Here is a 25,301-nt window from a genome sequence, read left to right on the forward strand (position 1 = left end):
TTATTTTTCACTTGTCAAAATTACATTTAATATCTGAAACTGGAATTATACGGTCATATTTTAGTTGACAATTGGCAATTCACATATTCCCCACATATATTTCCCATATTCTGGAGAGCCAGGTAGTGCCTAGATGAGTAAAGACAAGTATCCACACTGATGGGAATTGTTAAAATAGGAGATCTTTTGAATTGTGCAAGTAGTTGTATAATGAAAAATTGTGTATACCGGTATTGTTGGTGAAGACTTTACCTGAAATGTAAGGATTTAGATACTTTTGCAAAAAGGTTGATGTTATATTTTGATACTGCAGTCACGTACACTGGACACTGCTGCTGTCTATGAAAAACCAATTTTTTTTTCCCCCAGAGATGTTTGTCAACAATGACATGCCAATCAATCAGTGGAATTCAGTGCAATGCATTTCTTAAAGACTGCGTGTGACTATTGTTGCTTAGTCCAATCATGTGGATCTCTATGGTTTTGTGATTATTATTATTATACATGAGAGTATGATACAGAGGCCTTGTCCAGAAAATCAATTTCACATCCTTACATTAAACACTTATACAGTATGAGTACAGTATACACTACTGTAGCCTACTAAATGTTTGTGTTCCATTTGTCTTTATAAGGCCAATGTACAGCCTTTTAAGACAGGCAATTGAAAGTGTTTTTACAGGCATATTGTAAATGCTGCACCATCTGCACAACTGCAGAAACCCTATTGTCTTTGTTCTCATTACTCATTACTAATTTTCTCCACTAAAGTTATCTGCGAAACAAAAACCATATTGATCATCAAAATTGGCAAGTGGGTTGCAAATTCCACCTTTTATTTTCATTTTTAAATTCATGTGTTTAAGTCAAAAACGCAAACTTTGGGGTTTCATCCCTATCATGGGGAGAACATTCTGCAAAAATAGCACATTTATAAGCTCATAATGCAAATACATTTAATGTAGAACAAAAACAGGAGGGGGCCTAGTATAGAGCCCTGGGGACACCAGTGGTTAACAAGGCCAACAGTAGCACTGCACTGTGAGGTATGAAATAATGAACAGCTGCCCGTATACTGTACATTTCCAAATAGTAGCCCGGGCTAATTTGTATACCTGCTATGAGTTTGTTTCATTACAAATGTAAAAAATAAAGCATATTGAACAATATAATCATATTTTTACAGAAATGAGAGAGGCTATGACTGTTGTGTCAATAATGTATGACTGGTCTTTTAAATCTTTTTCCTTTTTTTAATGCACATACTGTATCTGGTTGGCTTGCATGCTCTGGTCATTTCATCACTTTTAATAAATTAACTTTATTGAACAACTGGACATTGTATGTTGTCTTATTCAAAGCTTCAAGGGGCTGAGCGGAATTTACTTGCTTTAAGTTGTTTATTATACTTAAAATAAAACGTAGTATATGAGAACCAAGAAACACACTTGGGGAACGAAAATCACATTTGGTTTGAATTCAGCTATACACAATCAAGTTTAACTGAGGTGCGAGGTGCCCATTCTCACCATACCAGGTAGCATCATTCATCAGGTGACCATCGCAAGGTAACACATCCTCTTATGGGCACAGGGCAGGGTATGGCATCATCAATTTCAATGCAAGTGTCTATGTAGGGATCTAGTAGCACCATGTTGGTGAATACATTCTTGGTCTTGGTCTCACTGACCAGGTATATCTGGCCACTGACTGTTGTGCAGCCACCGAAGAATTTATCGTTCAGGCATTCCTCTTCTAGAATAGTCCATTCGTCTGTTTCTACATCCAGACGTAGTGTTTGACCTCCAAACAGATAGAGGGCACCATTGAGCTCTGTAGCTACAATGTCATACCTGCAGGGAGAAGGCCATTGTTACTTGGGAAAATCTAGGTAAAGAGTTTGGAAAATTAACAAATAGCTTATCATTATCAGACGTTAACAATCAGCAAAGCAAGGGTATAACTTGTATTGCGTAGCTAGATGGTCTGCTGTGTGAACATGGTCCATGAGAGATGTACCGGTAGATGTCTTTTCTAAATGTAACTTTACTCACCGTGGAAAGGGAGAGTAGGAGACTACATCCCACTGATCTTCTTTAACCAGGTACCTCTGAACTCCACAATAAACATCCCCATTTTCATCCAATCCACAGGCCACATAGATACAAGAATGTAGAGTAGTAACGGCTGCTCTCTCCACAGTTCTCACCATGGGGCTTACAATCACCCAGCCCTCCTCCGACCCCAGGACAAGCCTCTCCACATCAGCCACAAGCCCTTCGTCCATATTCCCTCCCATGACATACAGTGCTGAATCCACCCCCGCTGAGCAGTGGCTGTGTCTGGGCTTTTGCATCTCTGGCCCTTCCACCCAGCGATGGTTCCCACATTCATATATCTTGACCCAGTCCGCGACGTACCACAGGCACTTCCGGAAATGGCCACCGGTAACAACTACATTGTCTCCTGCATGATTGTAGAATGAGAAGGCACAAATGTTATAGACTTGAAAACTTGACCGTAAGCCAAATTGTATTAACCATGTAATATAAATACTAAACTTTCTCCCATACTTTTAATGTGCTGGACAAACATAAATGGCTAGTGAATTAATTAGAACAGTGATAATAGCCAGTCTACAATCTGACAATGCATCACAATGTGATGCATTTTAGAACACATTTCTAAAGATTTTGAAACATTTTCACACAACATGGCCAAAATAGGGACACCAGGGTTAATGTGGTTAATCCATGCACTTACAAATGGCACATTATAACACCATTATCCAATAATTATCCTGTTCCATGACGAATATCATTACCTACTGCAGCTACAGAGAACTGAGTGAGGTTCTTCCTCTGGAAAGGGGCACAGTTCTGCCATCTGCCAGTGTGGGGAAAGAACTGGTACAATGCCTGTTTTTCCGCGTCATGGGGCCCTCCCAGTACAAACACAGTGTCTTGAGCCCTTGCCCGATGCACAGACTTGCCCATAGACCAAGCGCCTGGGAAATTCAATTCATTCAATTTACAGATGAGTTTGGCTCTTGGGTCAGACCCGTTGAGGTGGGTTACCAGTTCTGTCAAATAAGACACAGACAGAAACTCAGGTCTCACCAGCTCAACTAGCTCTTGGAAGTGTTCATCTCGATCGGGGTCAAAGGCTACCCAGTTCATGGTGGCCTCCAGAACCAAGTCATCTTTGGGGACGGAGAGGTCACTGCTGGCAAGAAGGTCGGCCAAACTCTCCTTGGATAGGGAGAGGAAGTCTTCCTCTGAGGCGATAGCTGGAAAGTGAGTGAGCGCTACGTATCTCGCTGCCATGTACAGCTGCATAAAGCCCCGATGCCAGGCGTAGGCCATCATGCCCAGGCAGTTACTGAGGTGGAGCTCCCTCTCCAGGAATTTGCAGGACAGCAGTCTGGCTCGCTCCAGCTGGAGGAAATCTGCCGTCTCAAGTATTCCCAGAACATTACCTCTGTGCAGAGGTAGAACAGATGTCTGAGTGTGGTCCAGTAAAGCTCTAAACTGCTGCAGGCCCACTCCTTTGATCTCGACTTGCCGTGCCTTGCTCTCCCTGCCGCAGCCGAAGAAGAGAGCCCTGAAATAAGGACTCTGAAGGGCCAGGTGTCGACGATTGACATAGAAACACTCTCCCTCTACCTGCAGCACAACGTCAGGAATCATGTGAGGCTCAGGCCCAAGCTCCATCTCTTTTACACATGAAGACTTGTCCTCCTGTGTGCTGATCTCTTCAGAAGGACTTATGCGTCGTGTCCAACTCTCCAGCTCCCTGTTTGCGCTGCAGGCCATGTCACAACTTCAAGTAACACAGCCACACTAACAGGCTGTGCCTCTCTCTGGTTTAGGGCATGTCAACACAACTATTAATAGTTAAATACCCCCCCCCCCCCCACCCTCCCCCCAACAGTGTTGCCATGTCAGCTTATTATAAGCAACTTTGGACTTCTATTTCTGAAAAGGTTGCTTGTAAATATTGGTACTTGTGGTTTGCGTTTTTTTGGGCCAGTTTTTAAAGTGTAGTTACTTATTTGGACTAAATGTTTTAATTATTGTTTAATCAGTAATTTAATGACCTCCAAAGAATGTGTTTGTCTGTAGTGTAGGCCTATACGGTATACCCCGATCTGAAAATATTTTGTGGCAGGGACACTCCCCCATTGGAATTCAAGATATTCCAAATAATTATTTCTAAATAAAATAAAGATCTTTGGAAAATAACAGATCTACAAGCATGTCTCATCACGTGTTGTGTGCCTGTAGATCAGCTATTTTCTCTCAAATAGCCAATACATGTTTAAAGTCTTCATATGGCTTAGCCACCTAGTTGGTCTGTTGCCTGATCCCACTATCTCAACAGGGAAAGGAGGTCAGTTTTGAAAACAGATGCTAATTATAGCACAAATATCTTCATTCATTTCATTCTAACCTTTACTTATTCTCGAAAGGACATGCCAGTCATAAATTGGATTTGTTCATTTTGGAATTCCTCTCAAATTTGTCTAAACATACAGAACAAATTATATCCACACGTCCCAGACTCTTCTCCCTTCTGGCTCCAAAACTATAGAATGAACTTCCCATTGTAATCAGAATTAACTGCAAACTCACTCCCAATCTCCCGCAGTAGTCTAAAAACCCATGCACTCTTCAGACTCCACAGCACTTGCAGGCTAAAGAGAATTATGTATGGTAAATTTAGATAGCATATTATGTAGACATAGTTTCATTGTATAGATATTCTAGTATACTGTTAGGGAGGTTATGTTTATGTTAGATTATTGATCCTTGATGACTATTTCTATGTATGTGTTGTTCTTGCTTATTGTATCTGCTAAATGCCTAAATTGTAAATTGTAATTGTAAATATTGTTAAAGACAACTTTCTTTTTCACACAGTAGACTAATCTGGTGGCAGACCCGCAGGCCAGGAAAATTCGTGTGAGCTTTGAGCTTTGTACTGAGAAAATGTGGAGAGACTGAGAGATCAGAGATAATTCATAATTATATATTATCTGAACAAATATAATTTGATGTTGTCTGACATTAATAAAACTAGACCGGTGCCCGGCTGTAGAGCACCGAGTAACAATGGAAGCTGGAGATGCAATACCCGGTGTACCCGTGTCAGACAGTACCTGTTCCACCCATCTGTGTGTGTCCCTTTTATGCCCATATGAGATTTCTGTTGTGATGTCAGAACAGGCCATATATGGAGCCTGGGCAGGGGCCCTGTCCAGAGCCCGGGCAGAGGCCTTTTGTTGGCGGTTCTGGACAACCATGGGTCCGACCGACTGCAGTGCAGTGCACGACACTGCACTCCCTGTGGGAGTGTGGAACGTGGATTACAGACGTACAGTACACACACAGTCACGTACAGAGACAGAGATACAGTATGTGGTGCATTTATAGATATTTAATATGAAACTACTAACTGTATATTTATTATTTTCACATAGATAATTTTCAGGGGGGAATCAGTGCTATACAATAGCAAGCATGCAGACCTGTGTGTGATATTTATGTTGCAATAAATGAATTAAATTCTGATTAATTGAAAATTGTGGACCCTTTTCTTTTTTTTCAACCCATTTTTCCAACCCATTGACACCCAGTGTCAATTATCTAATGTAATCCTGGGCAATACACTTCCTCTGCCAACCTGTTGTAAAACAATAAGTGTCGTCCACAGTAAAAGTTATTGTATTGAGTTGTGCTTTCTTTTTAAATGTATTCTACATACTGTTAATCAATCAATCAATCAATCAATCAATAAATCAAACACGTCTAGATTATTTCTCACTTTGACCACCAGGCGCCAGTGTTGGTAAACCACTTTCTTCCACAAGCTGGAAGAAAGCTTTAAATCGATAAATCGAATTAATCGACACAAATCGATTTAGGCCTATAATATTAATCCGTGTATTTTGCGTCCAGATACACGGATTAATATTTATCACAAATGTGTCTAGAGAAACTGCATGTATAGACTAGCTTGAGTTCTAAAAATATAAATACCGGTACTTAAAATGTATATTTTATTTTCACGTCTTGGTATTCAATTGCCCTATGATTAGTACTTGTACCCAGCCCGGGTACCCTACTACCCCCCTTGAAATAAACGTAATAATAATTTGTGCCATGTTTATTTGCTAAGGCAGATGCGCATGCGCTCGGCAATTTGATTGGTGGAAGACATCACGGGTCAAAGTTGAACTTCGTGTGATTCTGCAAACATGGCGGTGAGTTCGACTGGTTTTCGTTTCAATGGGAACGTTTCACTATTATTACGTTTAAACAGACACATTTCATATTGAGAGTGGCTTTGTTCTTTGAGCTAGCTATGAAAAAAATCACCTTGTAATTTGAGATATGCAACGATGTAGCCCAGATGAATGCTAACTGGTTGTTAGCATGCAAGCTAACTCGGTGTTGGTGCGTGCGTGTCCTCTTCGTCTGCAGGATAAAGAGAAGAAAAAGAAGGAGAGTATCTTCGACTTGTCAAAATACATCGACAAACCAATTCGAGTGAAATTTCAAGGAGGTCGAGAAGGTGTGTACACTAGAGCTGTTGGAGGCTAACGCTAGCCAAGCTAGCTGGTCAGGTGCAGCCACAATTAATGACGTTACGTTGTTATTTACATACCGACTGTTACGTGTATATGCCAGTAATAGCCTTGGATCAGTACGATCAGATTTATGGTATTATACAGTCTGAAATGTCAAAACCGATCAAATACATCTGATTAGCCCAAACATTTAGATTCGTAGAGATCTCTCTACGAGATTCGTCAGAATCGAAAAAAAACCTCTACGAGAGTCTAAATATTTGGGCTAACATCTGATAGTCTTCTCTTGATCATGCTATAGCTATCTAGATTATAGCATGCACTGTGTTGTCCCCACCAGGCCGAAGCCATGGGGAGAGAGTATGTTTTGCGCTCTGTGTGTAGTGTGTCCCCGTCTTGCCAAATATTGCACACACACTCCCTGGATGCCAAGATGAACCTATGCCCCAAATGTTCCAGAACGGCCTGTTATAGCGCCGCCGCCACCTCTAGGCTGACTTAAATTAAATTACTACTCCAGATTCTGTCCACAAATCCTGCAAATCGTTACACAGTATCTATAGTCATGTGTTCAAGACGGATCTGTCTGATATTTCATATTCCATCCGAATTGGCTAACATTATATTTCAAAGTTTGCAGGATTGGCCCGATTATAACAAAAGCCTCAAATCATGAACGCAGCGTGCCATTTACGTCAAACCTTTCACAGACTTTCCTACTAGGCTGAGGAAGAAATGGCACCCTTTTCACATTGGCCTATTGTAGCGCCACCACCTGACCTGCCCTCAGTGCCCTGGTGGAGAACTGTCCCCCGAGGGGCACTTTATCTAGTTTGCTGTGTTTCTCTCCCCCTCTACTGATTATCCTTCTTTCCTTAATGCTGAGAAATGAATGCAATGCAAAATTGTCATTGGACTATAATAGTTTAGAATTCATTGTGTGTTTTCAAATCTAATTGCCGTTGTATTGCGTCCACAGCCAGTGGTGTGCTGAAGGGATTTGATCCTCTGTTGAACCTGGTGTTGGATGGTACGATCGAATACATGCGTGGTAAGAATTAAGAGCCATTATAGACCCATGTGAAATTTACCAGCGTTGGCTATGTGAATAGCCAACGCTGAGATGCCTGAAGAAGGTCTTTGACCGAAACGTTGCCAATAAAGTTAATATTTCAAGTGCAGACGGTGTCTTTGTGCACTTTATGTGCATTTTTCTGAATAGCCAACGCTAAAATCTAAAATGACACAGATGCTTTCCCGGTTTTTCATCCTCATAAATGACTTTTCTCCTGTATCCATACCCTCCATCTCTGTACAGACCCAGATGACCAGCTTAAGCTGACAGAAGACACAAGGCAGCTTGGACTGGTGGTGTGCAGAGGAACGTCTGTGGTGCTCATCTGTCCTCAGGATGGCATGGAGGCGATACCCAACCCCTTTATCCAGCAACAAGACGGCTAATGGCTGATTTTTACTTGCTTGCGCGTCAGTGTCATGTGTCGAATTGCTGATCTACAATCTCAGGGTGTGCCCTGAGCTTGTTGATTGGCTATTTTTGATGTGTTGCACCTACTCACAACTAAGTATAACTGAGGCTTAAAACACTCACAATCCCATTCTATACATACATGCGTTATGCAGTTTGTGAAACGTTTTTGGTTTCACAGCCATCATTTTAGTTTTCTGAAATCACGTAATGTCAATTATGTACATATGTCAAAGCAAATTTAAGTTGCGTTGAGTCATATGTTGGTTGGAAAAAAAGACACTTTTGTTTCTATTTGTGTTGTAGAAAATTTAATTAAAACAAATATTTTTGAGTTGTAAAGAGCCTAGGTGCTTGGGGCAGTGTCTATAGTTCCATGTTTTCTTTTTATCTAAAATTTGTGAACTTTTTACTGTTCTTTGTTTTGATAATAAAATACCCTTAAAAACGAATTTGTCCGTGCGGTTCAGTTGCGTATTCTCTTGCAATTCAAATGTGTGTGAGCTCCAAAGAGATCTGGCTGGTATGTCATACTTTGTAGTTTGTACTTACTCTAGTCTAAATGGTACTCAGCATATAGTGATGCTTACAGCTGTGTCCGGACAGGCCGGAGTTGAACAGCCTTTTCTATTACTACGGGAAGAGAGGTTTTTGATTGCGATCTAAGTTAAAATGTGTATTATAGAGATAAAGGGAGTGTGTGTTGTGTGTGGAGATTAGCCGTTCAACCCTGTCTGCACACTAACAAAGAGACAACTGTATTAACTGCATCAGGTTGGAAGCTCTAAGCTGCATGAGGTAATAATGTAAGCTGGAAGGTGTGTCTTCAATTAGATCTTAAACGTGTCAAAATCTCAGTGCAGCCAGTTTTTACGTATTTTCTTACACAAATAAACTTAACTGGTTCTATTTGTCTTTACAGACTGCAGAACTGTTGGTCAACAATTGCGACCAAATATTAAAAGCAGTGCTTTACTGCTTTATAATCTAAATGTACATTTAAGTTGATTAATCAGCCATCATCAGCCTTCTATTATTAGTTACAGCAAATGTTTTATTTTTTTATTTTACCCTGCGTGGACATCTAAAAATCACACCCGTGTGAAGTGAGAGGCGCTCTTATCTTACAACACCGAGGAGGGAATTCTAACTCATGTTGCTAGGATTAGGTGATGTAATGATGATGTAAAACAAACGGGGTGACAAAACAAACATTAAATTCTCTTTATTGCTAATCGCGTTTTTAAAACATTTTTTTACTAAAAACAAACAAATTAACCGTAAATAAGAGCTATAGAAGACGCCGTCTATAGGGAGGCTGTAATCCAGGTAAAAGAAGACTAATGGTTTGCCAACCGTAGTGAGCCCTGGGCACAGTGCCAGGGGGCAAAGAGAGAATTCCAGGACGTTATGCTCCTCCTCTGCTGTTCAGTCACTGTGTCAAGGGAGCATGGTAAGGCTGCATGTTGACGGACTGAAAGACTTTCATCATTTGGATACTTTTTTGTATCGGCTATTATTCCTATATAGACCTTGTGTTTTTCAGTTTTCGTGTGTTTTTGGGGAGGATGGTTGTGTCGGGTGTTATTATTATTTACTCTAAGATTATGAGATAATGCCAAGATTCTGACAAATGCCTGTGTACACCGAGGTGTAACCAAAAGTCGCCCCTGATCCAGACCAGTGGGAGGAGGACTGATTGGGGATTTGTAGCCGAACTATATAAATGTGAGTTGCTTCCAGACCAGAGACACAACACACACACATCTCCGCTTGGCATCTGGAACTATTACAGCGGACCTCTTGCACCTGTCGCTTCTCTTCCATCCATATATATCTTTTTGTCTGCATCCTGTCCTCCACTCCAGTGTGAAGCGAGGGATTTTGTGAATGTCAGCGCACAGAGGAAGGCTATCCTATCACACACAGGAGCGGTGAGTGAGTTTAGTTGTAGTAGAACATAAAGCCTTTATTGTTTTAATGTCCCACAGAGCAGCGCAGGGCGCACCTGGCTTTGATGTGCGTAAAATACTCTGGTGCATTTAGCTCATGTCTCCGGGTCTTCACGGGTTTTATAAGCCAAAAGTTTTAACATATTGCTAAAATGTTTTTTTTTTTACTTTTAACTTTATTTTCAACATCAATATAATCGGATGGCAAGATGGCCTCCCTGGCCTGATCTGTTTATGCACCCCGCTAAGGGTGCTTAAAGGACGACTTCACACATTTTGATTGTATCTTCATATAATTGGTGACTCCTCACTAATGCATGGTACAATTTATTTCTACTCTGTCTCAGAGGAGGGCTGTGGACATTTCAGAAACCTGTCTACCAGTGACATCATCTAGTGGAGATTCTGGGGAATCTAAGCTAATAGAAATGGCAGGTTTTCTATTGCTGGAAAGTTAGCATGCTGTAATGAAAGCCATTGTTCTCAAGTTAATACAACTTGGGGGGTTTGTACCATTTTATCATGAGCAAGAGGACCAATTATATGAAGATAAGTTGAAAATGGGATAAGTTGTCCTTTAATTTGTCTTCAAGTTGATCCGATTCTTTGTTTATTTTCGGTGTGTGCACATTGCATGCAGATCAGATGTCTGGATTACAGTAAATGAGACATTTATCCACATGAATACCCCGCCCATGCATGTTATTGTTTGTTGTCATGGCCTATAGTATGATAGCCAGGGCAGGTCATGACTCATATGAGGCTTGAATGTTATGTAAGCCCAAAATGTGCATGACAAAATCTTTACCAGCTCAAAGACAGTCCACGTAATCCCAGTTCCTTTGGGAATAGCCTACGCATGGTGTTTCCTTACATCTTGTTGTGACTGTATACACACAACCTACTACTGACATCCTCTGTCTTTGACCTGTTTTTGGTGATATCCAGTACAGGAAATAATATAGAGGCATTTTCTTTCCCTCCTCCCAGGACTATAGGCTTGGTGTCTTTGGGGCAAATGTGATATTCAAGCCAGTGGAAGGAGAGTTGTGAGGCTGGTGCTGTGAGTGTGAATCCACCATGGAGGTGAAGAAAGACGGAGGAGAGCCGTGGTCCTCTACAGGTCCCTCTTCTTCCTCTAAACCTGGCTGCTACAAGAGCATCCTCCTAGCCTTCCTCTTCGTCTTCCTCCTTATCGGGGTCTTCACAGGCCTACTCATAGGTAGGACTAAAACTGTTGTTTCCCCTGTGCAGGAGCGGTCGTCTCAAAAACAAGAAAACTTGCAGAAAAATACTTGCTGAGACTTAAGAAAATAACATTTGTTTTATTTTTATATGCTCATTATAAAGACTAAAGTGCTCAAAGTGAGATTAGCAGCACTGGCACTGAAATTGCTATTTTAATCTCACTTTGAGCACAGAGCACTTTATAATGAGCATATAGAAATACAATAAAATGTATTTTCTTAAGTCTCTGTCTAAGGAGTTTTCCTTTGCAGTCTTTTTCTGCCAGTTTTCATCTAACAGTATCTCACAGATGTGGCATGGGATGTGTGAATTGGGTTGTGTTTTGTATTATGAATATTCCATGCATTACCATGAGAGGAACAAATAATGAATAAATTAATATGTAATTGTGTAATATTAATGTGTAATCTAATCTTTTATACAGTCTGTGTGTAATTCGGTGTACACAATCTCTGCCAAGATTTGAGGCTTTTTTGCTTGTTGCATTTTATTACAAACAATATTTGTTACAGTTTATTCTAAAAAGGAGATGTTAACTACCGGAATTGACAGACACTTAAAATTAAAACACTGATATGAGTGATATGCTATCATTGATGATGGCCTTTATTCTCTAAACAGTAACAAAGGGGCGTGTAATGGTGAGCAATGATCTCATGGACGTATACAATTATTTATTATCATTATTATTATGTCTTATGTCATTTTCAGCATACCTAGTGAGGGAGCAGCATTACTTCATGGAGACAGTGGAATTAAAGGGTCTGAAGTATGACCCCAAACTGCAGGATGAGGACTCTGGCTACTCTATAATGCTATCCTCAGTTTTAAAGGACAAGGTTAGAAAGAAGAAGTATTTTTTCTCTCAAGGTGCATGGTATACTGATTTCCATTCACTATTGTGTTAGACTGTGACCCTCCCCCCGCCCTTATTTCTTTCAGATAAAAAATGTCTTCATTGCCTCATCAGTATCACATCACTATGTTGATTGCAGTATTGTTACCTATGGGTGAGTGAAAACAAAGCTGTGGTACTGTAGCTATTATTTGTGTAAAGAAGTGTAAAAAATTATGTTAATTTTTAACTTTAATTAATCCTCTATGGATTGCTCAAATCGATTTTGCACAATTCAATGTATCTTCTGTATACAATTATGCCTTATTGCACATTCTATAAATCCAGACACTAATCTACCCCCTAAACCCTTCCACTGCTGACTGCTCATTCCCTATTAGTATTATTTTAATTGAATTATATATTTTTAATATTTTATTTATTTTTCATATCATATCAGGATTATTGTTTTTGTTATTATTGTTGTGTGTTACTGTTAGTACAGCATTGCAGAACCTGCCACACTAACGTAAATAAAAAAAAAAAAAAGAATTTTTAATTTATTTAAAAAAATAAAAAAAAAAATTTTTTATATTTCAGTGGACAGACATAATTAATGGCAGACCATGTTGTGTTTTTCTCGTCTTTCTAGTAACATCAACGATGAGGTGATGGCCACGTTTAGGCTGGACTTCAGAGTATCTAAGATCCAGCCATACAGTGAGAATTTTGTCCAGGACTTGCTGAGAGCGGGACTCAGTTCAGCATTGCGTGGGAAACCCCTGGTGGTGCCTGAGTTTGGAGAGATCAACGCTATCGTTTTACTTGGTACTTAAACGTTTTCAGCTGACTGTATAGTAATAGATCCAGTGTGACCCAAGGGTCTCCAATTGTACTGTATGATGTTAGAATGACCCTCAGACACATTCAATAATAGCGTAAATAGCCTAACTATTAAAGGACCACTTCACCACTTCTTGTAGCATTAGCAAACTTACCTTTATTTCTTTCTGTTTTTCAAAGGGACCAGTGGAAAGTCATTCTATAATATTGATGAAATGATGTGTGAGTATAGTATTTGTATTCTTTATCTGTCTTGCTGCTTGTGTGCTATACAAATAAAGTTTATTATCTATTTGTTAATAAGACAAATCACTTAAATTACTATAGCAGACTGATTTTGACTTCTAGACACTAGCAGAGATTGCCCCTGTCTTCAAAAAAATGTTGTACACTTTAGTTTAGTAGGTCTTGAAGCAGGATTTTAATGAGTTACAGCAAAAAAGTCAGGTATCTTCCATTATTTTTATTAATATGAATAAAAAGTCAACAGTCAGATATTCATGTCAACTATGTAGCTGATGTTGACAATGACATGTAGCCTACTGAACATTGTAGTACACTGTAGTACACTGTATTACACTGTAGTAAGTTCTAGTAACAGTGAATGTAACATACAGGACTGTATGTCACTCGTGCTTACAGTAGCTACACACCTGGCTGACACTGCCGTGTTCTCCTGTCTCTAGCCAGATGTCCTGCCAACACCTTTACCTGTGACAATGGGGAGTGTGTCACCAAATCAAACCCAGAATGTGACTTCATCTCTGACTGTGCCGATGGATCTGATGAAGCTCGTTGCTGTGAGTGTCTCTTCAAACGTCATACTTGGTTTTCAGTTCTCATTTGTTGATATAGGGTATATGATTATGTATCGCTTATCAAAAATAGTACATAACCTGTATTACATCCTGATATAATATGCTGCAGAAGATAATGGCATATATGCAAGTACCATTATAAGTGGCAGCATACACAGGTCATACTTTAAATAAGAATAGTTTGATAATTGAGTTCAATCCTACTTAATCACATATTACAGCGCAAGGCAAAAGAAAAAGATAAAATAAGACACATAAAACCGTAATGAACTCTTTCCCATGATTTAACCTCCCTCATTTCCTCCCTCTGTCTCTCTCTCACCATTTTTCCAACTCTCTCCCCACAGCCTGTGGCACCCGTCCTGCCATGGGAAGTCGTGTTGTGGGTGGAGAGGACGCTCGGCGTGGGGAGTTACCATGGCAAGTTAGTCTGAAACTCCATGGACGTCACACATGTGGAGCCTCCCTCATCAATGAACGTTGGCTAGTCAGTGCAGCACATTGCTTTGAGAGGTATGCTACCATTATGTCAGTCACCAGTAATGCAATCGGTCATCTTGTAGTATTTGAAAATTATTGTAATGTAAGGTTTCTATTGTTGTTATAATGTTGTATTTTTGTACTTTGTTCTGTTGAAGCACCTTGTAACTTTAGAAAGTGTGCTATGTTTAACGATATAGTTTAAATATTGTCCTTTTCATCTTCCTCGCTGTAGGGATTATGACCCCAAAGAGTGGACAGCCCTGGTGGGGGCCAACCTGGTGAGTGGTGAGGAGACTGAAGCCGTCTCCATAAACATCAAGTCTCTAGTGGTGTCCCCGGACTATGACCCTAGTACCACAGACAACGATGTGACCGTGCTTGAACTGGAGACTCCCGTCACTTTCAGTCCTTACGTCCAGCCCATCTGCCTGCCATCCCCATCGCATACCTTTGTCCCAGGCCAGAACTGTATGGTGTCAGGTTGGGGAGCACTCCATCAATTCACCAGTGAGTCTTTCTGAGTTCATTAATTTACTTTATTCCTATAGTGGTCTTTTTTCCTGCATATTATTCTGTGTAACACCCTGTGGAGACATATTCTAATTGCATGAAACTAATACGTAAATGATGAAAATTGGCTTTTATGTGATGTGTATTCTGTGTGCCTGCCATGCAATGGCAAAACACAGCTTGTAATCCGCCATACTTAATAATAATAAACATATTTTATTATTGTATGTTATCCTCTTGTAGAAAGTGAATTCAGGCTTCATGAAGCAGCTCTTATTAGAGATGGATCATTTAAGTAACTGGTGCATTTTGTTGTTCAGCTGAGGTGCCACCTGCACTGCAGAAGGCAGTGGTGAAGATCATTGACACCAAGATGTGCAACAAGTCGTCCGTCTACAGAGGAGCTGTCACTCACAACATGATGTGCGCTGGCTTCCTGCAGGGCAAGGTGGACTCTTGTCAGGTCAGTGTGTGTCACATACTGGCCCTGTTTGCTTAAACATTGCAGTTGCTCAGAGTTTCAGTTAATTCATTTTTTATCTAGTACTTATGTAATCGCAGCTTTTGATATTACTATTAGTAAGTAAACAACATCAGGAAGAAGCAGGACTCAACTTTTAGGATTCGAACTCCATTCTTTTATTGTATATGTCATCACACCGGAGAGAGACTAGTGTCTTCCTCCAGAGCTTCCCCCAGCACTCTCCACACACATATTTTATACTTTCAGCAGTGTACAGTTTCAGGAGTAACAAGAGATGGTCATTCCTTAAATGGACTCTATTCTATAGTTAACTCACACAGTTTGAAATAGGTTTACATGAGTCGGCAGTCTCTAATGAGTTTGTCAGTGAAGAACAGGTGGTAATTAGAGTGTTAAGTATCATCTACTAGTAGGCTACATTAAATTAATCAGTACCATAGTGTTTATATGCATTTTCGCCCCCACACTTATTCTGCCTCTAGGGTGGATATAATGTAACAGGAAATAGTTGAGTTTACTTGTATAAGTGTTTGTGTGTCATCTCTCAGCTGAGATTATTTTCAGCTATCAGACATTCCCATCAAAGGTCACCAGTATTAAATTGCAGGCTATCTGCTTACATTTATGGACAATACACTTTTGCTTTCTGGGTGAGCTTCTATAAATACACAGATACTGTATTTTCTCCCTTTTGTTCTTTGGAATATGCACCCAGGGGTTAAATTGCGCAATGACACTGGTTACAGCCTAAATAGGCTGACATTTTAGTGTGTCATCGTAACGTGGGCTACTGTTCTGGATGCAGAACTATATGGTTGACAATGACATGGGTAAACTTTTCCCCAGGCCCTTATTACGGCACTAATGTTTTCGAATCTTGGGTATGACAACACAGAAACAAGAATATAGTAGAGAGTAACACCAAGAAAACACTTACACTACACACGCAAGTCATTCCTTCTTATCAAAGTATTCAGTTAATCACAGATCCTGTTCTGTATTTCTTCACCAGGGAGACTCTGGAGGACCCCTAGTGTGTGAGGAGGCCCCAGGGAAGTTCTTCTTAGCTGGGGTGGTGAGCTGGGGTGTTGGCTGTGCCCAGGTCAATAGGCCTGGGGTCTACTCCCGGGTTACTCGGCTCCGCAACTGGATTCTCAGCTACACTGACCCCAGCCTGGTCCCTCTTCAAGCCCCCTATGTTGCTACTGTACCAGTTACTGTGGGACGAGCCTACAATCAACCACCTATACCCAGGACCATAGCTGCAGATATCGCCTCCCGTCCAGCCCAAACTGGTAATGCCTGGGGAGACCAGTGACTTTTAAAATCAACATATGAAACAATGACATTTACATATACTGTAGACAGACAGACAGATAGATAGATAGATAGATAGATAGATAGATAGATAGATAGATAGATAGATAGATAGATAGATAGATAGATAGATAGATAGATAGATAGATAGATAGATAGATAGATAGATAGATAGATAGATAGATAGATAGATAGATAGATAGATAGATTATGATTCAAATACAGTGTAATCTAAATGTGATTTGAAATCTCATACATTATGTTGTTTGTCTCTCAGCTTTGAACTGCAGTGGGAACTTTCAATGTAGTGCCAACTCCTGCATAAGCAAGGTCAATCCAGAGTGTGATGGGGTTCCAGACTGCCCAAACCAGGCTGATGAAAAGAACTGTGGTGAGTTACTCCTAATAAGATCCAACTAATAATCTATATGGAAAAAAGGAAAAAGTTAATCAAGGGGGGAACAAATTAACAATATTTTTTGCATTCACTTCAGATTGTGGTGTTCGTCCTGCACTGGGCTCCCATAGGATTGTGGGTGGCGTAACAGCTCGGAGAGGGGAGTGGCCCTGGATTGGCAGTCTCCAGTATCAGAGAGTTCACCGTTGTGGCGCCACACTCATACACAGCAAATGGTTGCTGACTGCGGCACATTGCTTGAAAAGGTACTGTCTGCCTCATGCAAACAGACGTTTCGACCATATTGTACATAAACATAGACATTTTTTCTTGTGACTGGCATCATAATGGCATTATGATTATAAGAGCACCCCTCACTTCACACAGGTGTAATTGAATAATGGAGTCAGTCAATGCTGACCGCTAGCGTCATTGTGTGGTTAATACGTCATGGACATTTGAATTTAGTTTTTGAATCAATCTGTCAATATAGCCTATGAAAGACTAAAAGATATGCTGTCGGCCCGGGCCACTGGCACCCATGCCGTGTTGAACCTGCGACAACGTGTCGCGGGTTCGAATCCCGATCCTGATGACCTTTCCGGCATATGAGTTATTTCTAAGTACTGTAGATTAATACATTTTCCAGTCATTGTATTTTCCTAGGCTATTGTAAGAAAAAAGATTATCGAAACAAATAAAAACACACTTTAACCACTTGAACGATCTCTGCCTAGAAAATGACCTATCTACAAGCTCAATGAATCGAAACTATGCATTGTAAGCTTGTATATTGATCATTTCTGCAGAATGTTTGCCTAGTTTTGAGGGGCACTACCCCCTACTATGTCCAGCTTTGAGGGTTATATACAGTATGCACAAACATTGAAGACAAAAGTTTGTAAGCACAAACATTGAAGACAAAAGTGAGAACACAAATTGTGATTGGCCAGAATGAGATGATGTATGATGACATATCATTATAAGAGCGTCCGTCACTTCACATGTGATTTTGTCCTATTACTATTATGACATGTGCCCAGTACAGGAACACTAGGGTTCATGAATCATGTGGTTAACCCATTTTGGGCGGGAACCACTTTTGGTGTTAGCATTATGTTATGCTTTAGATATTGAAAAATAGCAGATCTACAAGCTCGACTGACATAGAAACATAGCTTTTTCAGAAAACTGTCAGGATGTAGAAGACATTTTTAGAATCTGATCTCAGGTCAAAATGGGTTAAAATGCCTTTTGTTTCGTCCCCACCATCCAGCAATGACGCCAACCCCAACCCTGCCGGCTGGTCGGTGAGCTTGGGCTCTGTGCTGCGGTCCGGGGTGGGAGCCCTGGTCATACCCGTCCAGAGGATCATTCTCCACCCGGGCTTCAACAGCTCCACCATGGACAACGACGTGGCTCTGCTAGAGCTGGCCGTGCCGGCCTCCAGGTCATACACCATTCAGCCGGTCTGTCTGCCCTCACCGGCCCACGGCTTCTTCAAGAACGCAGAGTGCTACATCGCAGGCTGGGGATCCATGCGGGAAGGAGGTGAGGGACATTTAACACTTGAAAAAACAAAAAGTTGATTATTTTGATAATAGTCGACCTACAAGAGAAACATGCTTTTGGTCGAAAAGTTTATTTATTTTTGGTGAGTGAAAGGTTTATGAGATAAATGACCCGGGTGTCTTTCATTAACACTTTTTATGCCCCGGAATTCTTCAAAATATAGGCGCTAGAGTGCCTAGCAGATGAGACAGATTTTACTCTGAAATGCCCCGCCTTCTATTTCCCCCCAAAACAGTTATAATGTTCCATTACTACCTTGCGCTGTCAAGTCTGATCTCTCTTTAGAAGCGTTAATATTCTAAAGATATGCTTGTTTAAGTCAGAAAATTGGGACAGAACATTGGTGTTCTGATCGAAACCATGGACAGTGCCATAGATTTAGATAATAATAGCATATTTGTCAGCCTGTAAACAAGGAAGTGAACATGTAAACACACAAACAATACATTAGCACCGGTAAGGGAAAGCATAGGGTTCCATCAGCTGTCACTGAAGGCCAGGGAGAACCTTAAAGAATCTTTAATATAGATTTTAAAATAACAATCGAGCAGCATTGATATGTATGGGCAAATACTTTTAGAGCCTGGGGTGGCCGCCGCAAAGGCTAGTGATCCATGGCTGGTTGGTTCCATCTGTATGTGCCCGGTGGAAGCATTTGGAATTTGGATGTCTGCCCCCTCCCCAGGCCAACAGTGGGTTTTGGCAGTATCATGGACACACAGGGAACTGGCAATGACTGAATTGGGTAAAACAAAAATAAAACAGGATTAACAAAACCAATCGTTTTGGTGTAATTATGTTGTAATTGTGTTGCATGACCAAAAGTGATGTTTTCATTCATTTTCTGTCAACAGGTTCATTGACTAACCTACTGCAAAAAGCTTCAGTGAAAATTATTGACCAATTAGACTGTCTGCAATCCTACGGCACTGGGCTGACCTCTAGCATGATGTGTGCTGGCTACATGCAAGGAGGAAGAGACACCTGCCTGGTAAGATGTGATGTTGATCATGTTCTTTTCTCATTCAGGAGGCTGGCCATCTTAGTGGTAAAAGATCTAAAGGGCAACACACAGGCTGCGCAGCGTAGCAGCACAGTATCGACGTGTGTAAAGTGCCGCCCATAAGCAACAACAGGACACGGCGCGCTGCCGCACGCCTATCAGATTTGTAGTAATAAAGAAAATGACATCTGACGTCGCCGGTGTGGGATAGGTCCAGAATAATGGAGGCGGCTGTTTTTACGTGTGCTGTTTGCAGCCTGTGTGTGTTATATTACCCTTTAGACAGCAGCACCTTAAGGCCACACGCAAAGATTATCCTAGTGTTCTGGGAAATGGGGCAATGGTGTTGAATAGATCATTATTTTAGAGTGGATAGTTAAGAGTGCACTAAGGCCTGACTGACTTGCTATTGTGGACGGAGATCAGTTTAGCAAAGTCAGTGTCACCTTTTAAGTCCCACCTGTCACATTATGTTAAAACTGCAACCCAGATTGTTTACGCAATTTGTATGGTAGAGTATGTCAATACAATACACCTGCAGTGGTTGGAGGAGGTCTTCCTACTCTTCCATGTCAATATAGTTTTTTGAAGGCACAACAGACACAAGCTGCACTGCCATCGTTATTGTACTATTGGACATTGTTGCAATTACCTCTCTCATAAAGGTTTATCTAGTCTTGTAAAGCCCTTTGCAACCCCCCCCCCCTAAAAAAATGCTATGCAAATGAATGTTTATTATTATCATGTCATGGCTTGATGACACATCAGCACATCAGCAGTTATAACATGCATCAGACATGACAGATAAAATCTTATTATTCAGGAGTTCTGCTACACTGAGAAATGCTTATCTGATGGGAGAGAGTACAATTTCCTAAAACTACGTTGTTTCCCTTCTCGCCCTCTCAGTCTCTGTAATCTTCTTATGGATGTTAGCCAGATGCATTCCTGTCTCGGGTCAAAGCACCTGGCACCCAGTAGCTATCCAAGTGACATTTTCTTTTTGGTCTGTCTCTCTCCCCAGTCAACCATTTTATTCTCCTTTTTTCTTTGCATAGAACGGAGAAAACAATGTTAAATATGACTGATAACTAGGTTTTAGTGCCACTCCCCTGTGTTGACAGTGTTTCCTGTCTCATGTCTTTTTACCTAGGGGGACTCTGGAGGGCCTCTTACATGTCGACAGCGCAATGGCCAGTGGTTTGTTGCCGGGGTGACAAGCTGGGGACACGGCTGTGGACGATTTGGTTACCCAGGGGTGTACACACGTGTGACGGCCATCAGGCAGTGGATATCAGGATACCTGCCTTTCTGAAGTCATGCAGAAAGGAAATGATACACGGGAAATCACTACATTCCATGTGGAGACCAATAAACTTCTGGTGCTTCTTCTACAGAACATTGTACTGTACAAGGACTTAAGTCATGCTAATGGACTGAGTCAGCATGTTGCATTGTATTTAGTACATACTGTATAGGCACAGAAACACAATTTTTCTGACCCACTCCAGTCTCCAGTTCAGACTACTGTTGTGTGTGATCTACTGCTCATGGGTGCTGTTAAACGGTTTGTATTAATGTGCAATTATCTGGCCTGGGACCAACTTCTCTAATGTGAACTGGAGATATGAGAACCCTATGGAAACATCATTCTGAACTCTGGCCATTGGAATTCCTATTAGCACATGCATAATGGGAATTTGTGTATTTATTTCAGTTATTTATTGTCATAACATTCATTATGCTATATAATGTGTTTGGGCTTTGGAATATATGTGGTTCATTTATTGGTATTTTGGCTTCTTTTTGTATCCATGTTTACAGAGCAACTGTGATAAACTAAGCTAAAACAATAACCATTCACTGGCATATTGGTAATGTTTGTACATTTTAATATTGTGAAGAAAGTTCACATTCCATAAACAAGACTTAAGGCATATTTCTTTCATGGAAATAATTCACAGGTTAAATCAGACACAAAATAACATTATTTATTGGTTTCTTAGTACACATACATAGGTTCACAGAAGGATTTGAGTTCCCAGACAAACCATGCTCAAAATGTGAGAAGGGTTCAATCCTCCTGTTTGCAGCAAAGCAGACCCTGTTGAAACAAGACCACTACTGTGAATGCCGGCAGATAGGGTGACAACGGGAAAACGGGTCAGACAAAACAGTTTTGTTCTCGAGGAGTACTCCGATATAGGTCTGTTTTGAGGTTCTTGGATGTCAGGTTTACAGTTATGAAAACAAAAAGTTGTTCCTCAATTATTTTTGGTGAATGAAATTAGGTCTGCAGAACAGCATCGTAAGATAAGCCCTGTGCCTGAAATGGTGTTTCATTTATTGAATTCTTGCTCTCTTGACACTCCCCCTGTAAAAAAAAGGAGACTGTGCCAATAGTATGCTTAGTGAAGTGATTCCCAATCCTCAAAATCCCTGCTAATGCTGGTTTTCCATCCTGTCTGGTCAAAACTTTACAGTTAATTGCGCACTTGTGTCATGCACCAGAAAGCAGTTCCACAAGCTTACGTGCCATGCTGGGATGCGTTGTGAGCTTGTAGATCTGCGAACTCGCTGACTAGACAGCTACAATTACACTGGGTAAATGGAATTCACTTCCTGGTAGGACGGAAAACCAGCATTAACAGAGGCTCTGGAACAGTAGGCATGGGAATAAAACATTTCTGTTGAGGCCCCAATGATGGTAAATACAAGAAAAAGATCCACTTAAAGGTATTGCAATAAAGACCTGGGTCATGCAGTGAACTTATAAAATAAGTCACTTGTTGATTTCAGCCGTTTTTCATTACAGGCTTAGATTATAGGTTAGTTGTTTATCATCTGTTCATAAAAACATGTATAACACAATAGAGAAAAAAACAACTCATTTGAAAAACAATATTCAATCATAGCCAAGCAATAATCCTCAGTGTAATGAAAATGTTCCTTGCAATATTATGGCTAAAATACACAGGCTATTCTAGCTCTAGAATATCTCTGTTACATACATTGCCAACTTGGATTTTACATACAGAGCCATAGAACACCCATTTCTGCTTCGTCCATGTGAAAGTTCTGGCACAAAACATTTAGTCAAATATCTCCACTTTTCCACCGGATTCGCATGGACATTTTTCACTCCGGGCAAAGGGGCCCAGAATAATGAGTGAGTACAAACGGAGCGCCGATCACATTTTAGCCCTGGTCTGGTGCTTAGTGTCTAGAGATTCGCTAACACGCTGGACCCACCCCATTCAACTGTTATCACCCGATAATCAAGAAAATGTTCGTAATCAGCACCTTAGAAATACCCCCAGTATGTGATAATCAACATACTGGGAAATCCTGAAGAGAAACTATGGGAGCTTTGCTTTTTGTGTCAATGATGTCAATGACGGAGGCACGCCGTGTCTGGTGGCCTTGAGCCACCGCCGAGCGAATCGCCGTGCCGAGCATTGCGAAGGCCACCAGACCCGACTCAGCGCCGTCCGAGTTACGTCCCTATAGGCAGAGAATAGTATACGGTATATTAGTAGCCCCTAGTTTCCATGCACCGACAATAGAGTTGGAAATGACACGTTCTGCAGGGGGAGTCCTTGACCAGGCCATGTCTGCACCACCCTGCATGCCAGTCCGGGGGAATACAGCCAAACACCACAATGTCTAGTATGCCAGTATGGCCATATTGGCCATATTCCAACGTCCTGATAACGGTTGATTTCGTATATTTAATACAGTGATAACAGGTGTGCCACACATGTCCCAGCACTCACTGGAAGCAGACACGGGTGTTATATGGCTCTGTATGTGAAATACTTGGCAATGCATGCAACAACAGATACATTCTAGGGCTACAGCTCTTCTAGCCTGTCTGTGAGGTATTACAACGGGTAAGTTCTTAGCATCAGTGGTGCAACATCCTGTTCCTATAGGATAAGTCAAGTTGGAGATTGACTTCTGGAGGGCAGGCAGGGTGAGGGACTGAGGAGATGATGCTCATATGCGAGCTCGTTCCCTCTGTAGTCTGGAGTTGTAGGCCCGAGATACGGTGTTCCAAGCATCCATATACCTGTCCATGCACATGGCAATGCATTTCTGGAGAGAGAGAGATACATTTATTTAAAACCCCGTTATGAGAGAATTCCGATGTCAATGAAATATGGAGTAATAATGTAAAATGTGGCCTTCTGTAGTCAGACAGTAGTGCTGGTTATTCTTGTAACAGACTAAACATAAATTCAATTTGGTCACTCAGTGGAGGATCCTGGATCACCATAATACCATACCTGTTCAGAGTTGTCCAAGGAGTTGCCTGGTTTTCCTACACATTTCTTGAAGCACTTGTCGGTCATTCTCTGAAAGATGATGTCATGAAGATATGATTGCAACTTTAAAGTAGGCAGCCAACAGTCAACTTTAAATACCACCTTCTTACCACAACAGCAAGTACAACAAAACAATATAATAATGACGCAATTCAATGGCTAGCTTAAAGGAGCTAGCGTGGTATAACGTTAAGTTACCTGCAGTATCTCCTGCGCGTTAGCTACCGCAATCTGGACCTTGACCTGCTCCATGATCGTCCCAGAATCCATTTTACCGCCTGCTCCGCCAGCTGACATGTCTGAACCAAACCCGTCCATTTCGAGCTTTGGTATTTTTTAACTTCAGTCTAATAATGTTATTTTACACTGCACGTGTGTGTGAACCAAATGATAAAAGTTAGCCAGTTGCCCTTGACAGCGCCGGAAGCTTCAGTGCGTCATTTCCACGTGCACATGGGTAGTGTAGTTTTGATTAGTGGTTAACATGCAGAGTTACATGTTTTCCACTTGGTGGCGATGTATTCAAAGATATCAAGGGTATGTGATTTTGTTTGGTTAAATAAGTAAAATTGCTCTTATAGTCTCATTATTCTGATAGTAGGCCTACTCATTAACAGTAGTCTCCATGTCTCCCCAGCTCTTTATTAAATAGAAAAAGCATTTTCAGGCCAGGACACAAGTTTTATCCAATCAGGATATATGGATATTGTATGATACTCGTTACTCATGATACAAAGAAATGCGTAACAACACAATACAAATGAAGCTGATAAATGGGTAGTCTCCTGATTGGCTGAAATGTTGCCAGCTACCTGAAAATGACTCAGAGACAGACACACAGTAACCCCTGTTACTGAACAAACATTATATTGCAATACTATTAGAATATAGTGCTTTAGCCTTTCTAAATAAATGAATGAATGAATGAATGAATGAATAAATAAATAAACAAACAAACAAACAAACAAACAAACAAACAAACAAACAAACAAACAAACAAATAAATAATAGCCTAAGAAGAAGACGAAGAAGAAGAAGAAACACTTTTAGTTTGAACCAAAAACTAATACCTATACATTTAATGGAGGATTAAATAAGACCATTCACATGACCCCAATTAGGTTTGGCCTAGCATTCTGTTCTTCTCCCTGATAGCTTGTATGCATGGTGATGACATTGTTTTGGTGCTGTTGAAGAAGCCCAGACATGAGGCGGTCCCACTCCCCAGGACCCCCCTTACTGTATATTTCAGACTGGATGACCTCAATGAGATCGCCAGCTGCCCTGAGAAAATAGCCTACAGTAGAGACAACAATCAATGGTGGAAGAAGTAACTGCTGCATGTGCACGTTTATATTTGTGTATTCATGTTGTTAATGCATGATACCGCATGTGCATATGTAACGGTCTGTAGTCTGTTTTTGTTTTTGGTT

The 25,301-nt window shown here is 40.8% G+C and overlaps 4 protein-coding genes across 4 annotated transcripts; 2 read left to right on the forward strand and 2 right to left on the reverse strand.

Moving 5' to 3' along the window:
* Positions 1–1,514: 1,514 nt before the first annotated feature.
* Positions 1,515–3,778, reverse strand: LOC308320542 (kelch-like protein 23). The gene is made up of 3 exons (XM_080771047.1): positions 2,825–3,778; positions 2,055–2,466; positions 1,515–1,853 (listed from the first exon to the last, which is right to left on the reverse strand). Exons 1-3 carry the CDS (start codon positions 3,711–3,713, stop codon positions 1,544–1,546), a joined length of 1,611 nt encoding a protein of 536 aa, XP_080627173.1. The 5' UTR covers positions 3,714–3,778; the 3' UTR covers positions 1,515–1,543.
* Positions 3,779–6,202: 2,424 nt separating this feature from the next.
* On the forward strand, positions 6,203–8,530 carry lsm7 (LSM7 homolog, U6 small nuclear RNA and mRNA degradation associated). The gene is made up of 4 exons (XM_080769985.1): positions 6,203–6,265; positions 6,486–6,576; positions 7,572–7,643; positions 7,911–8,530. Exons 1-4 carry the CDS (start codon positions 6,260–6,262, stop codon positions 8,051–8,053), a joined length of 312 nt encoding a protein of 103 aa, XP_080626111.1. The 5' UTR covers positions 6,203–6,259; the 3' UTR covers positions 8,054–8,530.
* Positions 8,531–11,110: 2,580 nt separating this feature from the next.
* On the forward strand, positions 11,111–21,117 carry tmprss9 (transmembrane serine protease 9; the record flags this gene model as incomplete). The annotated part of the gene is made up of 15 exons (XM_080769946.1): positions 11,111–11,252; positions 11,990–12,117; positions 12,221–12,288; positions 12,766–12,941; positions 13,137–13,178; positions 13,643–13,756; positions 14,122–14,287; positions 14,490–14,764; positions 15,088–15,230; positions 16,264–16,546; positions 16,846–16,959; positions 17,063–17,231; positions 18,242–18,516; positions 19,392–19,528; positions 20,694–21,117. 15 exons carry the CDS (start codon positions 11,111–11,113, stop codon positions 20,853–20,855), a joined length of 2,394 nt encoding a protein of 797 aa, XP_080626072.1. The 3' UTR covers positions 20,856–21,117.
* A 398-nt stretch (positions 21,118–21,515) lies between these two features.
* timm13 (translocase of inner mitochondrial membrane 13 homolog (yeast)) lies at positions 21,516–24,281 on the reverse strand. Its single transcript, XM_080770158.1, has 3 exons — positions 24,067–24,281; positions 23,830–23,898; positions 21,516–23,638 (listed from the first exon to the last, which is right to left on the reverse strand). The coding sequence occupies exons 1-3, from the start codon at positions 24,184–24,186 to the stop codon at positions 23,540–23,542; spliced, it is 288 nt and encodes a 95-aa protein (XP_080626284.1). The 5' UTR covers positions 24,187–24,281; the 3' UTR covers positions 21,516–23,539.
* Between the last annotated feature and the right edge of the window lie 1,020 nt (positions 24,282–25,301).

This window comes from Protomyctophum bolini, assembly GCF_963924005.1.
Source record: "Protomyctophum bolini genome assembly, chromosome: 8".
NCBI lineage: Eukaryota > Metazoa > Chordata > Actinopteri > Myctophiformes > Myctophidae > Protomyctophum > Protomyctophum bolini.

Bases quoted from the DNA above. Each gene is read 5' to 3' on its own strand.
- timm13 (XM_080770158.1), bottom strand. From the start codon at position 24,186: ATGGACGGGTTTGGTTCAGACATGTCAGCTGGCGGAGCAGGCGGTAAA. The intron at 23,899-24,066 runs GTAACTTAACGT...ATCATCTTTCAG, and splicing joins ACGCGCAGGAGATACTGCAG to AGAATGACCGACAAGTGCTT. The intron at 23,639-23,829 runs GTATGGTATTAT...CTCTCTCTCCAG, and splicing joins CCTTGGACAACTCTGAACAG to AAATGCATTGCCATGTGCAT.
- lsm7 (XM_080769985.1), top strand. The intron at 6,577-7,571 runs GTGTGTACACTA...TTGCGTCCACAG, and splicing joins ATTTCAAGGAGGTCGAGAAG to CCAGTGGTGTGCTGAAGGGA. The intron at 7,644-7,910 runs GTAAGAATTAAG...ATCTCTGTACAG, and splicing joins TACGATCGAATACATGCGTG to ACCCAGATGACCAGCTTAAG.
- LOC308320542 (XM_080771047.1), bottom strand. From the start codon at position 3,713: ATGGAGCTTGGGCCTGAGCCTCACATGATTCCTGACGTTGTGCTGCAG. The intron at 2,467-2,824 runs GTAATGATATTC...ACAATCATGCAG, and splicing joins GTTCTCTGTAGCTGCAGTAG to GAGACAATGTAGTTGTTACC. The intron at 1,854-2,054 runs GTGAGTAAAGTT...TTCTCCCTGCAG, and splicing joins TCCTACTCTCCCTTTCCACG to GTATGACATTGTAGCTACAG.